We start from the raw sequence: 21685 nt of genomic DNA, 5'->3' as shown, positions 1-21685 counted from the left end.
AAAAGACAGATATAATGCTGTTCTTCCAAAGGCCATTATTTCTTGGCAGTCTCCCTGAATTATTTTTTGACACCATGGGAATGACCTCTGAAGAATGTCTTAAAGGCGACTTTGCCTTTGAGCTATTTCTGTTCTATTTAAGGTAACCTGGAGATAGCTTTAAAGCTGTGGGAATCCAACTGAAGTATGAGTTGAGATTGGAAAGCCCTGTATTTGATGTGTGCTTCTACTTATGTTTGTTTTGTTAGGTTATACCCAAATTATCATATATTGTAACTGTTGTAGTCACTAGTTCCTTCATCTGGTGGCCTTCTCAGGAACTCATCACTGTTCTGTTTATCCACTGTGTTTTTGTGAAGTTATATGGAAATCTGCTATGAGTTTTTGTCATAGAAATTCTTCCCCTTGTTCCCCTCAATAAGGTCTAAGTTACAGGTAAGATTATCAAATGCCTAATTTTTAGCATGCTTAGAATAAAAACTGACATGCCCACTTCAACAGCTGCTGCAAAATTAAAAAGCTCAGAAATCCTCTTACAGAATTCTACCATGCATATTTTGTATGAAAATCTGCTCATTTTAAGCAGTCAAGAATAGATGAAAGAAAATAACGGAAGTATCTGAAGTAACTGCCATAGGTCTCTTACTAAATTCTAGGCCAAACTGATCACAGTGTTTTCATTTGCTAAGGGAAAAATATGGAATGGAGAAACATTGCCACTATGACAGAGACTGAAGTCTTTAGTAAATCACACCTTGTATCAGCACACACTTTGTATAGATTTCTACTATAGCCACTCCCCAGGTACTGTCAGATACAAGCAGAACACTGGGACTGCCTGTGTACTCCCATGCTTTCCATCTGCTTACTGCACTGTAGCGTTTGTTTGGACCCAGGCCAAGACTGAGGGAATTCAGGGTCACTTATCTTTCCTTTCCCTTCGCATAATTTCCTCAAAATCTGGCATTTCTTGCTGCAGCAGTCATTCCTGTTTTTCTTTCTTCTGCTCTCCAAAGATGAGCTATGGAAGACTCCTAAAATAAATAATGAAAAAAATCCTCAGTTACAAACTATGCTCTCATCTGATGATCAAAGTCCATATTAAGCATTTCTCTCTCTCTTTTTTTTTTTTTTTTTAATACCAGTGTGTTGGGCAAACTGGCTTTTCTTGCTATTTATGTGTGCTAGGCTTTCTGTGAATAGAGGCTCATGAATTGTTAACAACAGCCTATTATGAATTCTGTACAATTATCTTTTGGAATTTCTGATTGATTTAGAGTCATAAAATCAAGAACAAAAGAAAAATTGAGGTTTGAAGGGGCTTCCAGTGGTCATCTTGTCCAAAGTGTAAACCAGCCTAGATTAGGCTCCATATTGCTCAATGCCTTGCTGTCCTTTGGGTTGTTTTTTTTTTTTCTGGGTCTTTAACTTGCAGGTAGAGAGGAGAGGAAGCAAACAAGTACTGCATTCAAATTAAGTTAACAGTTTGAAGAAGTTATATACACAAAACCCATTTACAATGCAGAGCTGAAATTCAAAAGTTATACACAAATTCCATTGTACTCAAAGCACCGTATGAGGATTCCTACATTTTCATTCCTCTGTCAGTCTGGTCATGAAATAACATTAGAACTCTTGGTTTTGTTGCTGAAATTACGCTTTCGTAGTAATTACGTGAAAATTTCCCACCAATCTGTTATGGGAGATACAGGAGACTGAAATACTGAAGATTTCAAGGACCACTAATTTTGGTGAGGTTTTCTGCTTTGCAGGAAAAAGCTTTATGAATTGTGTATTGACTATCTGCTCTACTTCTGAGGCATGTGAGGAATTTTGTCCTGTCTTCTAACATGCATACACAATGTATTTTGGATTATTCACATACTCTTCTTGGATGCCTAGTGCATTCCTGTATGATTTATGGAAAAGCTATATTATGATATTTGAAAGAGATATATTATTTTCCATATTCTTCTAGTAAGGATACACTACCTGAAATGAGCAAACAAATTAAAATAATTAAAGCTATGTCTGTTGATATCTGAGGGAGAACAGATACTAATTCTCTGCTTGAAGTTGTCCTTTCCATCCATTTCCCATGTTAAAAGTTACAATAGTTCTCTGGCACTGGTAGGGTGAGAAGCTACAGGAGATCACCATCCAGTTTACTACAGGCTTGGAACAAAGCTAGATTTGTGTGTCTTCAAATCACACATGTTGTTCTGCTAAGTGCTCCTTAAATGCTTAACTGATTAACAAGTTCACTTCCAGGACACTGAGACTTTTGTGGACGTTTACGTCTCTCACAGCTTAGGTGCTTCTTTGGAAAAACAATGTTATCTTCTCCACATCCTTAAAAGTAAACCAAAATGATTTTAGGATAAATTTGTGAAGTATTCCAGATAGAAAGTGGTATGAAGTTACTCAAGCCAAGCCAGCACTTGTGGTATTGCTGCTTTGTTCTCAGACTTGCTGTTAACAGTGTTCTTTATCTTCCGTATCTTGCCCCCTCTTGCCCGTCTTCTTCCATCTCCATTCGGTGTAGATCTGGAGAAACAGTTGTTCTTTATAGCAAAAAGAAGGAAAGAGGGTGTTGAACTTAGATTTATGTATTGCTGCTTGGCTTGTCTCCTCTCTCTGGAGCACAGCTGGAATTCTTCCATCAAAATTGTTCTCTCCACCATGTCTGACAGTCCAAACCTCGCAACACTCTACCTGGTGAGTACAGCCCTCCAGGTGTACAGAAGATAGCAGGGTAGGTCCTCACCTACAGAATCAAGATACTCTAAAATGAGAAGAGCAATAAATAAGGTATTATTACATTAATGTCTCACAGCCGTCCTTTGTTTGTTTTTAGTAGCAGCAAACCCCAGAATTTTTGTGCTTCCTCATATTCTGTAACTCCAAAGTGGAGTGAATTGAACTGGTCTTGGATAAAAGAAAAAGTTGCAGCTTCCTGACTAGCTGGATTTTACTGGATTTAGGGACACGACAGTCAAAGATTCAGCACTTCTCTTGTTGTTGCTTCCATCTTTTTCCTACCTTCTAAATGTATACAGAAATAGCCTTTGAATGCAGCTCGCCATACATTCCACACGAAAAAAAAAAAACAAACAGGGTCTTTTGGGGCTGTTATAATGGGAACATCAAATGTTAACTCTACCTGGCAAACATTTTTCATGATGTAACGTGCAGGCTCGAAGGTTCTCTTTGTGACTCTGGACAACTCTGCCAGCCAAGCACAGGCTATTTATTTAGAGTATTTGTTACCTCTGGTTTTCAATATTGTTGGTGAGCAAAAGGTCAGTTATTAGCTCTGAAAATAATTTCTTGGGTTACATTTAATTGCAAATTAAAATTATTATTTTAATTAATAAAATAATTAAATACTAATTATTTTTTAGGGGTTTTAAAAGAAGTAAACCTGAAAATACTATTATCTGGCTTTGTAAGTTGTTCTGTTATCTAGGAATTCTGCATGTCAGACATAACATTGAATACTTGGAATGTGGATATTGTAATGTTTTATAATGACAGGTATTTGTCTTGTCTTAAGATGGCAGAGGAGAAGTGAGAGTGTATGTTAGTATTCTGATAATACAATGGGTTGCATTTTCCTAAGGAAAATTCAGATTTCAGTCTCCTCTCAACCCCCCCCCCCCCCCCCCCCCCCCAGAAATCAGTTCCATGGAATTTAATAATTTACATCTCACATGAGAGCTAGATGTTTTAGAAAAAAAGGCAGAAAAAAAAATGTAATACATTTTTTAAAGTTACTAATATATGTCATTCCGCATATCCCCAAAATTGAGTGTTTTACACTGAGAAATACCTTTTACTGCAGTACTTTTTTTTTTTTTTAAAAAAAAAGTGGGTCATATAACTTTTCATGTGATATTTCCAGAGATATATGCATTTTAAAAGATATAAAAGCACATCTTAAAATGAATTGCAGTTGTACTAGGCAAATAGAAGAATATTTGCATATCAAATGGGAATTGGCAAATTTGTATGTCCTTTCTTAATATTTTTAGAATGTCTATTAAAATGATAATTTTGTAAAGGAAAATAGTACACTTTTTGATATTGAAAGAACCCTATTGAGATAATCCTCAAATTCTCATTTGAAATGGATGGGAGGCACCACAAGAATAACTAGCCAGATATACAATGTGTTTTAAATAGAACTTTTGCTCTGGATTCAAATCTAGAGTTAGCTTGATTAGTCGTCTGCTCAGCCATAAATTATTGTAATTCTGCTTCAGCTTGGCTTTTTCCTTCTGTGCAGGCTAAACCTAATACAGACACATTTGTTTTGCAGTTCATAAAGGTAATAGTGCCATAAACCCAAGCAATTTGCTACTTATTATTTATGTTCTGCCACTCTGCCTGGATTCATTATGAAAATAAATTCAATTTCACATTTTTACATATGAATTTAGACACTGCAAGCCTCCACTTCTGAAAATACTAGCTAAAATTCTTAAAAAGAGTATATGCTTTGTCCTAAGGAAGCATAGAAATTACTTTAAATTGTCCAAACATCTTCATGTAAGCAGAGATAACATTTTCAAAAGTACTGTAAATAATGGATTTTGTTTCCAGAATTTGTGACAGTAAGAAGTTCCTAGTAATGCCATTCTTTGAGCTTCTGTTGCAAAGGAAATGGAAGTACATACAGTGTTACTTAATGGGGGAAAAAAAGATTTCTTAAATAATACTAAAAATTATTGGGTTTTGTAAATAGGCATTTTTCCCCCCTTCCACTCCTTTTCACATGATCTGCTCAGCACAAGCAAATAAAGGCTGCTTTTCTTAAACCGAAACCAACCAACCAAAACCCAACAAAAATCAGTCAGTGATTAAGAAATCTTGAATGCAAGTGTTAAAGGGTTTCTGAAATTAAACTATTTTTGAACAAGTCACCATGTATTTTTCCATCTTGCTGCTCTTGGGACACTGAACAACTGTTACAGCCCATGGTAGTACATCTACAAAGAAATGAGGAACTGACCCCATCCCTCTTTCATGAAGAGGTAGAAACCATTTCATACAGGGCATCATTTGTCTTATAAGAAAACTCATGTAGGAACAACAGGCAAATTCATCTAACATGTAGAATCAAAGAAAAACTCTGAGCCCTCAATACAGAGGCTAGTGTTGAGAGGGAAATGCAGAAGTCAGCATCATTAAATGAAGGAATCCTGTAAACTGAGGAAAAACACTGTCCCAAAGCACGAAGGTGTTGGGATGCCCCTTCTCAAAACCTCTTCGTTTTGTTTGGTTTTTTTTTTGTTTTGTTTCCTCTTTAAACCTAGCATGACTGTCTTAGAGGCTATGAAGCTTTCCTTTTCAGAAATAAGTCTGTTTGGCATGACAGAGTGAAAATTGATAAGAAAAAATGTAGAATTGATGAAGTTACTTTTTCTAAAGCCCAGATCTGAGATGGAATATCTGAATTCCTTGCCTTACTTTGCCTTGCATGTCTTGTAGGGAATTTATCTCGTTATGGGATTTAATTTACTCATGTTTCTGAATAATTCTGGGATCCCTAAGTAGTTACTCTACAAGTGCTCAGTAGCGTTACTATGAATTGTCAAGTAATTCAGGAATTTTCCTAAAGGAACACATCCAGCTATATAGGGGCTTAATACTTTGATGCCACCACACACAATCCTTTATTTGGATATGTTATTGAAAAAAAGCTGCCAACAGCTATACAGAAGATACATCTTTTCTTTCAACTCTGCCCTCCATTTCAGTCCCTTTTATAGAAAACTGATGTCTCTTTGTTCCCTGTGCACTAAACTATGGAGTGGCACTCATGGGCTTCCATTATGAAGTTACTTCCACAGTGTGCAGGTTTCCATGGGAGAATGGCATTTCTAAAACTGCAGAATCACAGAAAGCTGGAATCTTGCCAGTCATGCAGCCTAAACAGTAAAAGATTACAGTGGCATACCGAAAAATATCTGTTCAGATATGGTACTTGTCACTGAGCAAAACTATGACATACGTTTGGAATCTTCTGGGAAATTAGAAAATCCTGTGCTATAATCAAGGCTTTGGGTGATGTTTTTATTTGTACTGTAAATCTGCAGTAACAATTGCCTTTGCTTCAGTTTAAGACAGAGTAGGTAATAGCTTTCTCTAATTTTTCAGAAGTGTTTTGTACTCCTACAGTTGAACCGTAGGAGTACAAAATTATGGTTGTTAAATGCAACTGTACAGAATTGTTTTATGTACCTCTACAGCGTGAAATGTATATTGACTCCACTGAACAACACCATATCATAAATAGGTTGAAGGAGAGCCTTCTGTTAACTTGAACACTGAACAGTATACTGAGGCGGATGAAATCAATATTGTGAAGTGCCATACGTAAATGAGTGTGGGAAAAAATGTGATGGAATCTTTGTGTTAAAAATGTGATTTTCAAAACTGCAGACCTGGCTATTCAGCTTATCTGAACACATGGTGCTCCTACTATAAACTCTGCAGTCTTTTTTCCCTTATAGCACTAATGTCTAGGAAACAAGATTTCCATCAGTAACGGCAGCATTTAGCCAGACCTTTAAAAATTTCATTGAAAGAGAAAAACTGTCACAGTGAGTTGGTTTACTGTCCTGTCCCTGCTGGAGTCCGAAGGTTGATTTCTGAGTTGGGTCAAAAATGAAAGAGTAATTTTATGCCAGTCACCATCTGTGCAGCATCACAACATTACCACACATTCTAGCATCATTCAGAATGCTATGAAATCAAAGTTACAAAGGCACGCATCCTTGCCTCAGTAGTGAGATGTACTGATAGTGCTGCTTGGGAACACTTAAGTAGCACTACTGCATGATGGTTCATTCTGTTACTGCTTCACTTATTAAAAGCAGGTTCTCATCTCTCTTGCATCCGAGGAAATAAGATCACAATTTGGCCCTGTAACAGTGAAATAACTCATTTGCTACCTAATGTGTTATTCCTTTAAGAACCAGTATACCAACCAGCCACAGATACAATTCCCTGCTTCTTGTTTTAATCCTGCTACACTTTCAAATGTACTTCTAATGTTGGAGAATTTTTCTGCATGGAAATATAATTACATCTTGAAGTTGGGACCATGAAACGTTTGCATCTGGCAACAGTGATTTTGATACCTACAGATAGATTGCATTAAGCTAACTTTGCTACTGAAAACTGACAGGGCTTACAATTATGCCATCACTAGATCTGCAAAAGCCGAGCAGGGAAGCAGCATTTGTAAGACTGCTTTGTGCCAGATGGCACACCGTGTCAGAAAAATCTATTTGAGCCCTTGTGTTCTTGCATTATAACCAGGAGATTGTCAGCTGGAGTAAAGTACCAAAAGCATGTAATTTATCTGACCTTGTCTCTATAGGAATTGATTCAGAATTGGAGGATGAAACTATTGATGTTTTGACTTGGTGAGACCATTTCCTTTTTTCTTCTCTCTCACACAAGATGTATCAGTGATTGATGATGACTGCTGCAAAACTTGCTCTGAAATGTGAATGATTCGTAAACTTGAAAGACATGCCATTTTAATGAAATAACACTATAATACTGCTTCTCAGTCCTATGGCCTCAGATACCTGGAAGTATGTTCTCTGGATTGCAAATTACAAATTGCAAATTGCAAAATACAGCTTTCTTCATTTTCATGGTTACATGATAGAAATAACATATTTTCAGATTGTGATCTTGAAGTCACACTTGAGACATAATATCAAGCTGCTCTGTAATTGATCTGTAAACTTCCCTGGATAAACCAGTCTGAAGACCCGAAGCACATTGTCTTCTAACAAAGCGTGGCCACTAAGCACCAGCCTTTCAGTTGCCTTCAGGTTCTGTCATTAACTGTCAGTCAATTACAAAACATCTGGTAGTGCACTCATGGAGGAACTGTTTGAAAACCCTCATGACTGGGTAGGTAGGAAGGAAAAAAAGCAGCTTGCTCGCTCTCCCCCAGCGCATCTTCCTTGGGTCCATGCTCTTTATCACTTTATCTCGTAACAGGGAAAGATGCTCAGACCGTCCATTACTGTCATGGCTGCACCCTGGTTCTGAGTTCTGACAGCCCTACCTTGGGTTCAGCAAAAGTTTACCGAACCCAAGATATTTAAAATTAAATAATTCAGAATTGATGAACTAATGTTTTCTATGTAACCAGTGACATATTACAGTCTTTTATGGAACCCATTTAAAAAACCATAGGGTCATCAGTCAAACCAGTCGCTAATCTTTGTTCCTGTGAACTAACTTTTCAACCAAAACCAGTGAAAATAAATAAAAAGGACTACTTTAGTTGTATCCCTTTGTTTCTTCCAGTACTTTAATTTAAAAAAAAAAAAAAACCAACAGCCAGACTGTTGCTTTCCAGGAAATATGGGGCACCTTTTTATTTTTTTTTAACTCGCTATTCATGACTAGAATAACACTGCAAACATTTTTAAACTGCCTTTGAGCCTGGCAAATGTTCAAGGCTAATGCAACTCATAAAATCAAACTGGAGGTATAGCCATGTCCTCAACAGGAGGCAGGTAAACAGAAAAAATCCAACCTTAAACTGGTATTTTTCTGAGTGCTTTATGGTACAAACAAGTAGTATTTATTAGGATAGAAACTTCAAAATGTATATTACTGGCAGTGCTGTCTTCATCATTGTCCAAACGTTTCACCTCATCAAGACATTTTACTTTCATTTTTATTTTAGTAAGCAGTTAGACAATAAGTGAATAGTGGCTTGTTAAAATACATTTGTTTGTTTCAGGTCTCTAGACATTTTCCAGTTAATAAAAGTCTAGATCATGCAGTGAATTAATGAGTGGGAAAAAAGAAACCCACCTCCACCTCTGCACATTGTTATCCTGCAGGCAAAGCCAGGCTGAAGGATATTAATGTCAACTAGCTTTGGGTTAAGATTATACTTTCTAGTTGTAATATTAAAACTGTAGTAAGTAAAATGATTTTAACTGGAGTTTTGATCATGGTGCGCTTGCATGCCAGACCTGTATTTGAACACAGGTGATTACATTTTGCTCACTGTCATAGTACTAAGGCGATTAATAGATATAGTGCCAAAATTCCGTGTACATTTTACTTTGCCTTTTTTACTACTGTCTAATTTATGTTCCCAAACTCATATTTTAAGTCATTAATTTTTCTGTCTGTTGTATTCCTAATCCTTTAGTTCCCATTTACTATAAGTGAATTAAAATGAAATCAGTTTTTTCTTTTTCATTCTGTCTGTGGCTATTTTTTTATTTAGATCTGTGTTGTGATTAGTGAATCTAAGCTTACTCATTTCTCTTGTTCTTCCCACTATGACAAGTCTACAATTTGATCCATATGCCAGATTTTCCAGTTTTAGACTACTGTTTGTTTCTATAAAAGTACATCTTAACACTTGCTTATTTTGAATATGCTACTGTATCTATTCTATCCAAGAATAAACTATGCCCATGTAGCACTTTTGGCATCCATTTAAAAAATATTTCTAGCTACACAAACCAAAACTGAGTGTTGCTTCTGTAGACAAATGCATGTTGAAAGGCATAAATGTACTGTGGGCCACCATAACAACACTTACCAAAGGAAAAGGTCATTTCTAGTATCACTGAATTTCAAACCTGGCTGAAATCTTGTGTTGGGATTCTACACACACTTTAAAGATGTTAATCTCTCCAGCCTTTCTTGATCATTGCAGCTGTAACACTGGTTGTATATTTTTGCTCCCTACTTTTTAAAGATACAGATTCAACACTTTCCTTCTTTTCAACAGTTTTGCCTGTTAACTTTCTGAGACAAGAGAATTTTAATTAGTTGTTAACAGATGAATCAGTGGACTTTAATTACCAAGTGGTTAAACCCATTTCTCTCTTAATGATTTTTCTGATTATTTTTTATGATATTTTACTCTTTTTTTTTTTTTTTACTAGTGGGTGTTTTGGTTGTCTTTTTAATTCTCTGCTCCCTATTAATTTTTATCTTACTTGGGTCTGTAGCCCCCTTACTAAGCACAGAGGCAATACTTTTTTCACTTAGTTGTGCTTTTTATAATAAAACCCCCATGCTTCTAGGGCAAACCCAATTTGCTGTGGCTGTGATCTACATAAACAGCAGTGGACATAACTAACTTTGCTGGAAGTTTAGGGCATGGATTAACTACGATACCTTATTCTAGTAATCGTTGCTATGAGCTCTGCAAGCTTGTAGGCCTTGTTATAGTGCTCATCTGCAAAGCAGGGTAAGCACTGCATGCTTTTCCATATGCAAAACTGTTGGCTGAAGCAAAAACTAGCTAGAACTGGCTTTTGGGTTATGCCAACTAGACAGTAATTTGTTCTTTATTTCTCAACAAAGCTTCAGTAGTGCTAAGCAGGTGACTATATATCAAATCAGTTTTTCTACTAGTAGTGTATCTAATAATGTAACATTAGAAAATGGGTTGCATTTCCATGAGCTTCATAGTTTCCTAGACCAGAAAGGATTACTAAATCAACCAGTCTGGTGTCTTACATATTGAATTTCAGCCAGTTACCCCTTTATTAAGCTAAATCCATTGCTCAGTCAACCAACAGTTTATCCTGTAACTCTGAACAGGAAAAATCACAGCATCACTGAATAATTTAGGTTGCAAGGGATGTCCAAAGATCATCTGGTTCATTTCCCTGAGGAAATTATGTCCAGCTTGGGCTGCCTTCAGCTGATTTCACAAGGCCCCAGCCCTGCCCTTCTAGGCTTGTTGTCAACTTTTTAGAAGACCTTGGGACAGCAGTGGTGTGGCTCTATGGCACTTCACAGGTGCATGGGAACCAACTATGCGTCCATGCCCAGAGCTGATGCCCCCTCTGAACCAACAGTCATGGGCTACAGTTGGTAGGTGCTGATTGTGACACTGCATTCCGCCTCTCAGCAAGGCTTTTTCCAGGCTTCTAGAACAGCCTGCAACATCGAAAGACAATTCTGCTTTGAAGACATTTTCATTGGTTTATTGGATTTTTAAGAATCCTCAGTGATTACTTGACTAAGGAGAAAGAAAAAAAAAAACAAACCTGCCTGCATAAGCAAAAGTCAAATTGTTCTAGAAAATTATTTCCTTGCTGGAGATATGTTTCTCCTTTGTTAGACAAATTAGGGAGATTTGTTCCTAAACTAAACCAACCCCTTTCACTGGACAACCTGGAACTTTGAAATGACAATTTTTCAAAATTTCATATCTTCTGGTGTTGTTCATCACTCTCCAGGTTGTCTCTCTATGTGTTCTCTTTCATATAGGAATAATGAAACTAGTTTGGTTTTATCCGCTATTGTAAGATGCATAAGCCTCATTTCACCCTCTTGGGCTTTTCTCCGTTCTGTAAAAATCAAAGCTTTATATAACACTTAGCGTTACAGCAGAAGAAAATCTCTCAACAGTCCTTAGTAGTCCTGTTCTCACTGAGTCAGCGAGCCTTCCACACCTCTCAAAAAACCCTCTACTGTTTTTTGCTTTAACATATACTTTCTTGATGCTCTCATTTGTCAGACACAATTGTGTCGAAAATGAGTGGTTCTTTTATCATTCACACTTGGACCTGTAAGGAATTCATACTGGTGCACCTGGAATACTGCAGTAGTTCTGACAGCAAGTGAGATGTGTGACTTCTGACCTAAGCAGGAGAAAAGAAGGTGGGAAGAGTCCCTTCAGGACAAAAAGTATCCTTAGTTACACAGGGGGAAGTAGTCACTAGTGGATCGTGGTAACCACTTTCAATGTTTAATCCTTTTTTAGAAAACCTAATTTTGACTGCAACATTTTTCTAATTTAAAAGCCAATTTCAGATCTTCACTTGCTTAGCAAAAATTCGTAAAATAGTGCAGTCCCTTGATTATAGTTATTTACAGTAGAGTTTGTGGTGTATTACAGAAGCCCTAGTTAAAGACACAGTTATATTGGTAGCCCTGTTAAAACCATTTGAAGACAAAAAGATAAGTGGTAACTTTTTTTACCTTGAAGACTTGGGGGTTTTATTATTTTCATAAACATCTTGAGATTTAAGAGATTCCTTTAGTTAAATCTTCATTTAGAAAATTAATTAAAAAAAACCCAAACAAACAAACCCTTGCTGGGCCAAGCTCTCAGACTTTTTAATTCAGCAGACTTCGAAGGAAGAAGGTCTTTGGGTTGTTGTGGCTGTATTTACTAAGGGCACCAGTACAGGGAATGCTTCATACTGCTTTTTAGCTCTTGACTCTCAAAGTGGAATCTAAAATCCTTTGTTAGGGCCTATACAATGCACACAGGGTGACAGAGAAGTAGCTTTGACTGATAGACGCAATACATCTGGTAGATGTGTCCCTCATCCCATTGAATTAATCTATTTACGTGACATAGGCAAAGGATTGTTTACTGTTGTTTTTAATTCTGAAGGGACTAAAGTTTGTAAGAGGTGCTCACTCCTGAACACAGCAGAACTTTAGGCACATAGGTATTTTTCCTAGCAAAATGTATTTCCACAGTTAGATGGCACCGGAATATTTTAATATTTTGAGACATTACGGCTTGAATTTACCTACCAATTCCTACCTGTGATCTAACCTTAATTTTTAAATGTATTAATTGCCACACAGTATATTCTGTCTTTATTCTTTGTATTTTACTCTCCTTACTAGAACTTAATTCCCATTATCATAGTTTAATTTAGGTTTATATTTCTCATTACTAGCATTCTCATTAGCTGTCATAATCAGTTCTAGCACATACTTTGTATGGCAATAAAATTTATTTAATTTCTCTTTTCCTTTTGGATAGTTATTAATCTGTCAGGTGGAGCTTTAAGATTGTTTGGCAAGTATAGCATATTCAAAATATTTAGTTTCCTCAAAAAATTCTGTATTGGGTTTATGTGGCAAGGTTTTGGTAGTGGGGGTGGAGGGGGGTGGGGTGGGTGGAGGAGTGATATGAACACAACTTAAGCTATATTCATAACAGAATAGAAAAAACTCAACTGTATATTTAAAAAGTAGCGTCCTTTGTGGCAGCAATTTCTAAAACAAGTTCTATGTTTCATTACTGTGATACTTTCAGAGTCAACAACTTTTCTTTGTTTCTTCCAGTATGACTTACTTTTAATGAGCTCAGTGATTTCATATTATGTTCCCTACTCTTGAAAGTTAGCAAAATGCAGTTAAGAGAACTTCCACAACCTTTAGAAAATTCATCCCAGTGGCAGGAAACTTTCAATTAGGTTTAAAAAACATGTCTATAAATGGACATGAAAGCAAGTGTTAAGTCCTTCAGCTTATGCTGAAGATCAAGCATTTAAAACCACAGTGGTTTATAAACAGAATAATAATGGGCCTACTGTCAAACAGTTGGTCTGCCAACAACTTTCAAATATTTGCATTTGTTTCATGTCTGAAAATCAAAGATAGTAAGACTAAATACCTTATTATTGTTTTATATGTTGAAAAATAACGCTGTTTAAAGGGTATGGACATTTAAGGACAAGCCTGCTGGGCCAAAACAAATATCTGTGCAGACCAATATCCTGTCATTACCTGCATCCATGAAGTGGATGCCTAGGAAGCACTAGGAATAGACTGGACATACACTTTTGTGTAATACTTTTGCAGACTTTTTTGCACCCGAGCAATCCTTTTTGGCTCAGGGACTTCCAAAGTCAAATATAGTTTCTGTGTACTCACTTAGCCTCAATACGCTTCTCTTCTGTGAACCTGCCCACTCTTCCTTAGGACCAATATAAACTCCAAGTGCCTGCAGTGCCCTTTGGCAAGGAGCTCCACACCACTATTACCCGTTGCAGTACTTGTTTTATTGCTGTGAAACAGGATCCCACTAGCTTAATTTGTGCGGGTTTTGATTGGTTCTTTTAGTTATTGCAGTAAAAAGGACGACAAATATCTGAGATGTATCCAACCTTTCCATTACACTCACCATCTTGTACTTTTATCACATCCCTCCATGATATCTTTTTCTCAGACTAAACAGTCCCAGTGTACTTAATTTCTCCTGGTAATGAAGTTATAATTTTTATCATCCCTCAGCCATTCTCTGAATCTTTTCCAGTCCTAGTTTACATTTTTTGATATGGCAGATAACAGGACCAACATGGTGAACCCTAACACAAGATTTTAACTCTTTTGACCCTTTTCTCTGCCAAGTAATACTCCTGTACGTAACACTAGATATTTCAATCTGATTACAAATTCTTATAATCTTTCTGTGTTATATTTCCCTCATATTTAAAGCAGGGATAACATAAAATACTCCTCCCGCAAGACTGTTAAGAAGATGAATAGGATTATTTTACTCTTACTGACATAAGGAACCCATACTTCCTCTGCCTGCTGGACCAAGAGACACACTGTTCAGCAAGTCTAAATGGCATGGCAGAATGGCATAGCTTAGATCTAAAGACATCTCTGAAAATGTAGAATAGAGTACAGTGTAGAACTGGAGGACAACTGACTGGATTTTAGTTCTTAGAGCATGGGACATGAACAAAAAATAAAAGGGGGGGATTTGGGGAATGGGCGGGGAAGGCCTACTGGAACAGAAGCCCCAATTATATTTTCCTCCTGGAAAGACTGGCAAGGGAGGAAAACTTCTTTGTAACTATTGATTATAACTACTGTAAAAATTGATAAGTATTGATAATAAAGACATTTTCTGAAACTGAATTACTGGAAAATCTTCTCATCTTTTGACTTTGACAAAACAGTATGGAAGGGACTTCATTGTGTTACCCTTTGGGCAGTAATTTCTCATGGCACAAAAATCACATTAAAGGTAAGGTTTCAGCCAATCTTCAAGAACTCTAACACTGAAACTGAAAGACTAAATGAATCTTAACTCAGAGATTGGCTTCATTTGACATTAGATGTGTAGGTTTTGAAACGCTGATGCCTCTTTTCAGGTTGAACACATTAAAATTGAATGAAGAGACATTGTCCTCTAACATATTTGTGCAATTGTAATGAAAAGCAAGCAGCTGCTGTTGTGGATCACAGTTACCATAGCAATGCATTCCCATAGTCACTTATTCATTTATCATAATAGTGGCTTTCGTAAAGAAGAATGCAAAAGTTGCCAATAGAGTTCATGTGTTTTCCTGTATTATAGATTTTCAATGCTTACAATAATATAACTTTATTCACAGATGGACAGTCACCACCGAAGGAACATGATGAAGTAAATTGAGAGAGTTGGCTTTTAGTCCCTTTCTTCCAGTATGAATTATTACTTGTAAAGAATCCTTTGAAATCAGTAACATCAGACTCAGGACAACTCAAGTCCAAGCCAATGTCCAGTGAATGATCTCCTGTTAAATTTGATGCAGTCTTATCAGGTTCATGCTTATATAAAATAATACAAGAAAAAGAATGACTTTCAGGGGCTCGCAATCTCCATGCCATGAAAATTCTAATTACTACAAAATAAAACTTGCAGAGTGATCATTTAGCAGCATATAGGAAAAAAAACTCTCCCCGCAGACAAACCTGAAAATCCACATTAAGCAGTGATACATGTAAATAAACAGTTGTATCAAATACTATATGTAAGTGCTACTTACATATAGAACTGGTTAAACAAAATCAAGCTACACATAAAGGTAGCAAAAGTCTGCACTGAAAGCAAAGATCTTATGTAATTATGACAAAAAAATATTGTGTAATGTTTGAAGATGAAAAGAAATCACTGTTTTGAGAGATTTCAAAATTTCCATGAGAATGAAATTAAATAGCCTTCACACAATAACATAAGCACTGTCTGTCACCTTATTTTTACATCAATATAAACAACATACTGCATGAGATCAGAATAAAAATAGATGTTGACCTTAAAGGACAAAAATATTGACCATTCTTAATCTATACTTGAAGATGCAAGGAAAAAGAAAGAATTTAAAAATACTTTTGCAGCTTTTGAAGTTCAAGTTCAGTGCTATTACCAGCAAATGTGCATATCATGATGATAAAGCACATTTGCTAGGATGTTGATTCAGCAAAATAACTTGCAACATTGTTCAGCTGTTCAAAGCATGTAATACTTGGATAGCAATTAAAAGCAAGAAGACATTGTGGAAAAACGCCAAATTACTCAAGGCAAAAATTCTACAGAGCTAGTACTTCTGTGTTGCACTGCAGCATGTACATGTCATGTGCATGAAATTAAATTTAATTAAAAATCTGATCATTATTTAACCTTCTTGCTTTTTTTTTTTTTCATTTTTACTTGCGCTCTAAGCAGGAATTAGTATGGTATATAGACATTCAAACCACCAATTTACTGCAAATGTTTATTGGTTAAAGAAGGACACCGCCTCCCACTTTTCATATGACAGATTAACCAAAACCACCTTTTAGGTGTTATTTGTCCAGAACCACAATACTGATTTCATTTTGCCATACAGTAAGTGGTACAACATAGTAAAATAGATTTTGAATCTGCAGAAAGTAGAACACAGAACAGAGGTTATGCGACCTGTCCTCAGACAACTGCAGACAGTGTCCCTCCCTCTTGGTCTTTCAGACCGCTGGAATAGATAGTTGGCTGGATACATAATTTACAAAGCCCAGTCATATATTCACATTCAGATATGTTCTTTTCTGCCAAAAGACCCAATCTGAAAGATGTCTAAGGATACTGAATGTTTGTCCCATTCTGTGAATATACCCCAACATAAAAAGGCAAAATACTGAGAGATCTCCAGCATGCCCACTGCAGCCATTGCTGCAGCACAGGCTTCTCAGCTATGTGTATGCAGTCAGTGTGATGCATGTGAGCAGAAGTATGTAAACTCTTGATTGTAAAGCTGCAGAACTTGCAACAACTCTTCCTTGCACATCGTTCAGACTTGCCTGGTTAAAGTGACACTGTTCCCTATTTTGAAAGTGGCAAGGTGATTCTTGACTGAATGTGGGAATGAGTCTCTAGACTACTAAAAACAAAAACCCAAACCAAACTAAAAAGGATACTCCAGACTATTTTGCAGTGTCTGCAAGGCTTTTGAGATAGTTGTCATTTTGGACAGCTGCTCATTCTGTAGTTTGAAATAAAAGAGCTCAGAGTGAAGTGCCCTAGTAAGCCAGGGTCTGCTATCAGACTTCTACACAGAGATGCTGGATTCTCTTTTCATTCTAAACTGTTTAAATTCTAGGTGGCTGTTTGCTTTCTCATTACGGAGAGAAAAGGCCTGGATCTATTCAAGTTTTCTTTCAAATCAATATACTACATAATTTAATGTTGTGTAAGATGTCTCTGTAGTCACAGTCTGTGATTTTCATGAAGCCTCTTGATGTCTCTGAAAACAGTGGGAATATACTACGTTCATTTCTATTAAAGGTCTATGCATAACTCCAGCACAACATTGTTATGTGAGATGTAAAAAATCCATATATGGAGGCAGCAATAATAGGTAGCTGCTAGAATGACACTTCATAACATACAGCAAACTGAGACGCTATTGTTGAGCTACTGCACAGAAGCCTTTTGTAGCTAAACTAACCTGCTATACATCAGAGAACTTCATGCACTCCACTGATGGTCTGTATTCTCACTCCAGTCACTGGAATCTTTGATGAATTACATTGTCATATATAATAGAGTCTTCACAGGAAAACTACTGTAGTTTATTTTGAAGCTTACTCAGAAGGTAGCTACTCTAGAAAAACAGGAATTGCATGTGCTATATATAGTGCATTATCTCATTTATTTTGCCTTGCCCTATACCTTGAAATACATTCCCCTTTTCCCTTGAAATGGATCATTCTCAAATTATGCTTTTTAAAAGTTAGAACATATATCTGTTATTCTCACAGAATTAACCATTTTTTACTCAATTCCTCTCCCTCCTTTGCTTTTACCTACCAATCAGCCTCAACTTTTTTTTTTTCACTTTACAGTCTTCCAGATGGAATCAGCTGCATCCTCCTTTCAGTCTCTTTTGTTCCTTTAAGCAAAATTTGCAAATCTGTGAAACCAAATTACAGCCACATTGTATACAAAGGCAGCCTCGACCTTCCTTTATTGCTCAGAAACCCGCAGTGTCTTGAATGAATACCAATGAAACCAGAAATAGCAACTTTTGTGTAACTCAGAACAAGTTTTCTGCTCTGTTTAGAAACAGCAGATTTATTTGTTTATGGATTTGGAACATCAAATGCTTTAAGAATGCTACATTCTTGTTGGACAAGCCTATTAGTTAAACTATTTAAAATAGTCCTTGTACTTTAAAATTATGTTTTCATCTACTAAGATTAAAATATTTTGTTCATGTTCAGAAGGATCAGGCTGTTTCCCTATAAATGAACAAGCCAGAAAGCATAAAAAAAAAAATAATGCAGAAAATAAATGTTAATTCAATATATTTGTTTATATTTGGATTTGTTAGTGACTTAATAAGTTACAGACTAAGTAGATGAAAAAACACTACCAGGATGTAAAGAAGACCAAACATGTTTGGCTAGTGAGTTTGGAGTTTACATCCAGCAAAAAAAATCACCTGATCTTTCAGGATCTGTTGTTATTATTTGACATGTGTCATTAAGTAGTGAAGACCTAAGGAAGACTATTTCTTTTTTATGTGTATATATATTTATTTTCTAACAGATCCAGTGGTTTGTTGACTAGAACTTGCTGATTGGATGATTGACCCTACAAACAGCATTTAACAAGGCGTGTGGAAGGGGGTATGGTTCATACTCAATATACACCAAGTGGTGCAAGTTCACTGTACACATTCAACAGTGACAAAATCTCAGTATGATGGATTCGTAAAAACGTTTTTTATACATATGTCAAAACATAGTACATTGGGAGATAAGTACATGCTAATGTAAAAAGACAAATATATTTCCAATGTTCTAGATACTAAGCACTTAAATTTATGTATCATGTGAATGAAATAACTGGAAATTATCTGGTCTGCTGTGCTTCTTCCCCCAACGACCATATATCCGTACTGCACTTTTGAGATGAAAGAGGCAAGGTGAATGTTGTCTTTTAACTTGAGAAAGCACAGGCTCACTTGAAGAAAAGCAATACTGGAAGAGATTAATCTTTTTTCTTCTTCTTCTTAATCTCTTTTACCCTGTTCTGTGTTGAAATAATAGTTCTTAACCTGTGGCCAGTAACACTGACACCTGAGGGAAGATGCGAAGGCCGCCTGCACAGCACCCTACACGCCTCGTTCCGCTGACAGATGGCAACACCGTGTAGGTTCTTCCCTGCACCTTGGGCACGGGCTGGACGCATTTCAAGGGCTCAGGTGTGCTGGCCCCTTGGTGGCAACACCAAGACACTATAAACACAGGAACAGCCCCTCGCCAGCGCTGGGATTTGACAGAAGCCCCGTCCCGCGGCGCCGCTGGTGCAGCTGGGTTTACTGTCCCAGCTCTTTGCGAACTACATAGTTGTGTGAGGTGCTTTGCACGAACGTCACTTCGGCGCGCCCTTCCCGATGGAAGGCACCGGGCACCGGGCACGAAAGACGGGGCCCCAGCACCCGCCCCCGCCCGCCAGCCAGGCGGGCCGGCCCCGCACGGGCCGTGCCTGCCCCGAGGGGGAGAGGCCGGGTCCCGCCGCGACCGGGCGCCCGCCGGCTGCGCCGGAGCCGCGGCGCCGCCGCGATGCGTGTCGGCGAGCGGCCGCTTAGTGGCGGGGCTGAGCCGCGCTGGAGCCGGTACCGCCGTGCCAGACGACAACGGCGGGACCGCGGCGGCCACCCTTCAGGGCGGGCGGGGGGACGGCGCGTCCCCGCCGCCGTGTGAGGCGTGGGCAGCGAGGGGCCGTGGAAACGGCGGGGGCAGCGACCAGGCCCGATCCCGCCGGCCGCGTTACCACCGCTGGCCCGGGCCGGCCTTCGGCGGGCCGCTCCCCGCCGGCAGCTACCGAGCGCTCCCGGCCTGGGAGCACACAACATGGCGGCGGCGCCCGCCGACCCCGCCGACCCCTTCCCGAGCAGCGCAAAAGGGCGACGAGGGCCGGGGGTGGGAATGCCGCGCGCCCCCGCCGGCGCACCGCCTCCCGCCCCGCCCCTCCTGCAGCTCGCGCTCACGGCCCGCCCCCGGCCCCGCCCTCCCCGCTTCCACCCCGCGCGCGTGGCAGCCCCGCCCTCCGGCTCCGAGGGGGGCGGGCCGCACGCGGACCGCGCCGCGTCACGTGCAGCCAACCGCCACGGCCGGCGCCGCTCGCGCGAGGCCCCTCCCCGGGTGGGCGGGGGCAGCGGCGGGGGGAGGAGGCCGCCCCGGCGGGGGGGCGGGCGGCTCGCGCCCACCTCCGCGGCGGCGGGAGCGGCGGCGGGAGCGGCAGCGACGGCGGCGGCGGCGGCGCCCCTCCCCCGGGGGCGGGGCCGCCCGGACCGGCGGGCTGCTGGCGCCTCCCCCCGTCCCCTCCCCTCCCCCTCCCCGCCGTCCCCTCAGTAACTTGGCCGCCTTTTATCGGGCGAGCGGCGAGGCGGAGAGTTTATTGGTGCCGGAGCTGCGGCGCGGCCGGGGCGGGGAGCGAGCGCGGCGGAGGGCGGGGGGGCCCGGCCGGGCCCCGGTCCGGTCCGGTGCGGGACGATGCTGCGGCTGGTGTCGCTGAAGTTGGGGCGGCTGTACCGCTACGTGAAGCTGGCGGTGCTGGGCAGCCTGGCGGCGGCGCTGGTGCTGAACACGCACTCGCTGCTGGCCTCGCTGCAGCGCAACGAGCTGTCGGAGCGGCGCTTCCTGCAGCTCAATAAGTGCCCGGCCTGCTGGGGCACCAGCTGGTGCCGCAAGTTCCTCAACGGGCAGCTGCGGCTGGAGAGCTGGGGCCGCCTGCGCCTCTTCGACTTCTTCAACGTCAAGAACGTCTACTTCGCGCGCTACGGGGAGCCCCGCGAGGGCAGCCGCCGCGTCGTCCTCAAGCGGCTGGGCTCCGCGCAGGAGCTGGCCGACATCGACACCAAGATCTGCCGCCGCGCCACCGGCAGGGGCCGCTGCGACCTCCTGCAGGCCCTGCACGCCACCGAGTTCGCCAGCCTCAACGGCGACGTGCGGCTCCTCACCCCCGACGCCGTGGAGGGCTGGTCGGACCTGGTGCACTGCCCCTCGCAGCGCCTGCTCGACCGCCTGGTCCGCCGATACGCCGAGACCAAGGACTCGGGCAGCTTCCTGCTGCGCAACCTGAAGGACTCGGAGCGCATGCAGCTGCTCATCACCCTCGCCTTCAACCCCGAGCCGCTGGTGCTGCAGGTAAGCGCGCCCGACGGCCCGGCCCCGCCTGCTCTCCTTGGTGCTGCACTGCCCCCGCCGCTCGGCCGGCCCCGGCCCCGGCTGCCGGCCCCGTCCCGCCCGAGCCCCGCCGCCCCCCGTCCCGCCCCGCCCGGGCCGGGGTCCCCTTGGCCGCCGTGCCGGGCGCGGGGGAGAGCGGCGCCGGGGGGTCGGACGGCGGCGAAACGTCGGGGGCCGCCCCTCGCTCTTTGCCCTGACAGACCCTGCGTGCCGCGGGGCCGGCAGCCGAGCGGGTCGCCCGTTCCCGCGCTGGGCGGGGGCGTTTCTGTGTCTCGCTCACTCTCGGTCTTTCGTTCTTCCTCGGCGACTTTGTGTGTTTCCCTGCTTTGCAGCCTCCCCGGTGCTGCCGTGCCCCAAGGCTTTTCACTCGCTCTCCATCCTTCCTGCCTTTCCCATCTAGGCGGGGACCTTG

At 40.9% G+C, this 21685-nt stretch overlaps 1 protein-coding gene across 1 annotated transcript in view; it reads left to right on the top strand.

The window, feature by feature from the left end:
* Positions 1–1413: 1413 nt before the first annotated feature.
* DIPK2A (divergent protein kinase domain 2A) overlaps positions 1414–21685 on the top strand; it is a 40965-nt gene continuing 20693 nt past the window's right edge. Inside the window, exon 1 of the mRNA XM_080410472.1 lies at positions 1414–21234. Coding sequence (XP_080266598.1) covers positions 20581–21234 — 654 coding nt within the window. The 5' untranslated portion in view covers positions 1414–20580. The remainder of the gene's footprint in view (positions 21235–21685) is intronic.

Source organism: Falco punctatus (genome assembly GCF_963210335.1).
Source record: "Falco punctatus genome assembly, chromosome: 13".
In the NCBI taxonomy this organism is placed as follows: Eukaryota; Metazoa; Chordata; class Aves; order Falconiformes; family Falconidae; genus Falco; species Falco punctatus.
The sequence above is the reverse complement of the archived record's forward strand: the minus strand, read 5'-3'. Positions and strand labels throughout refer to the sequence as shown.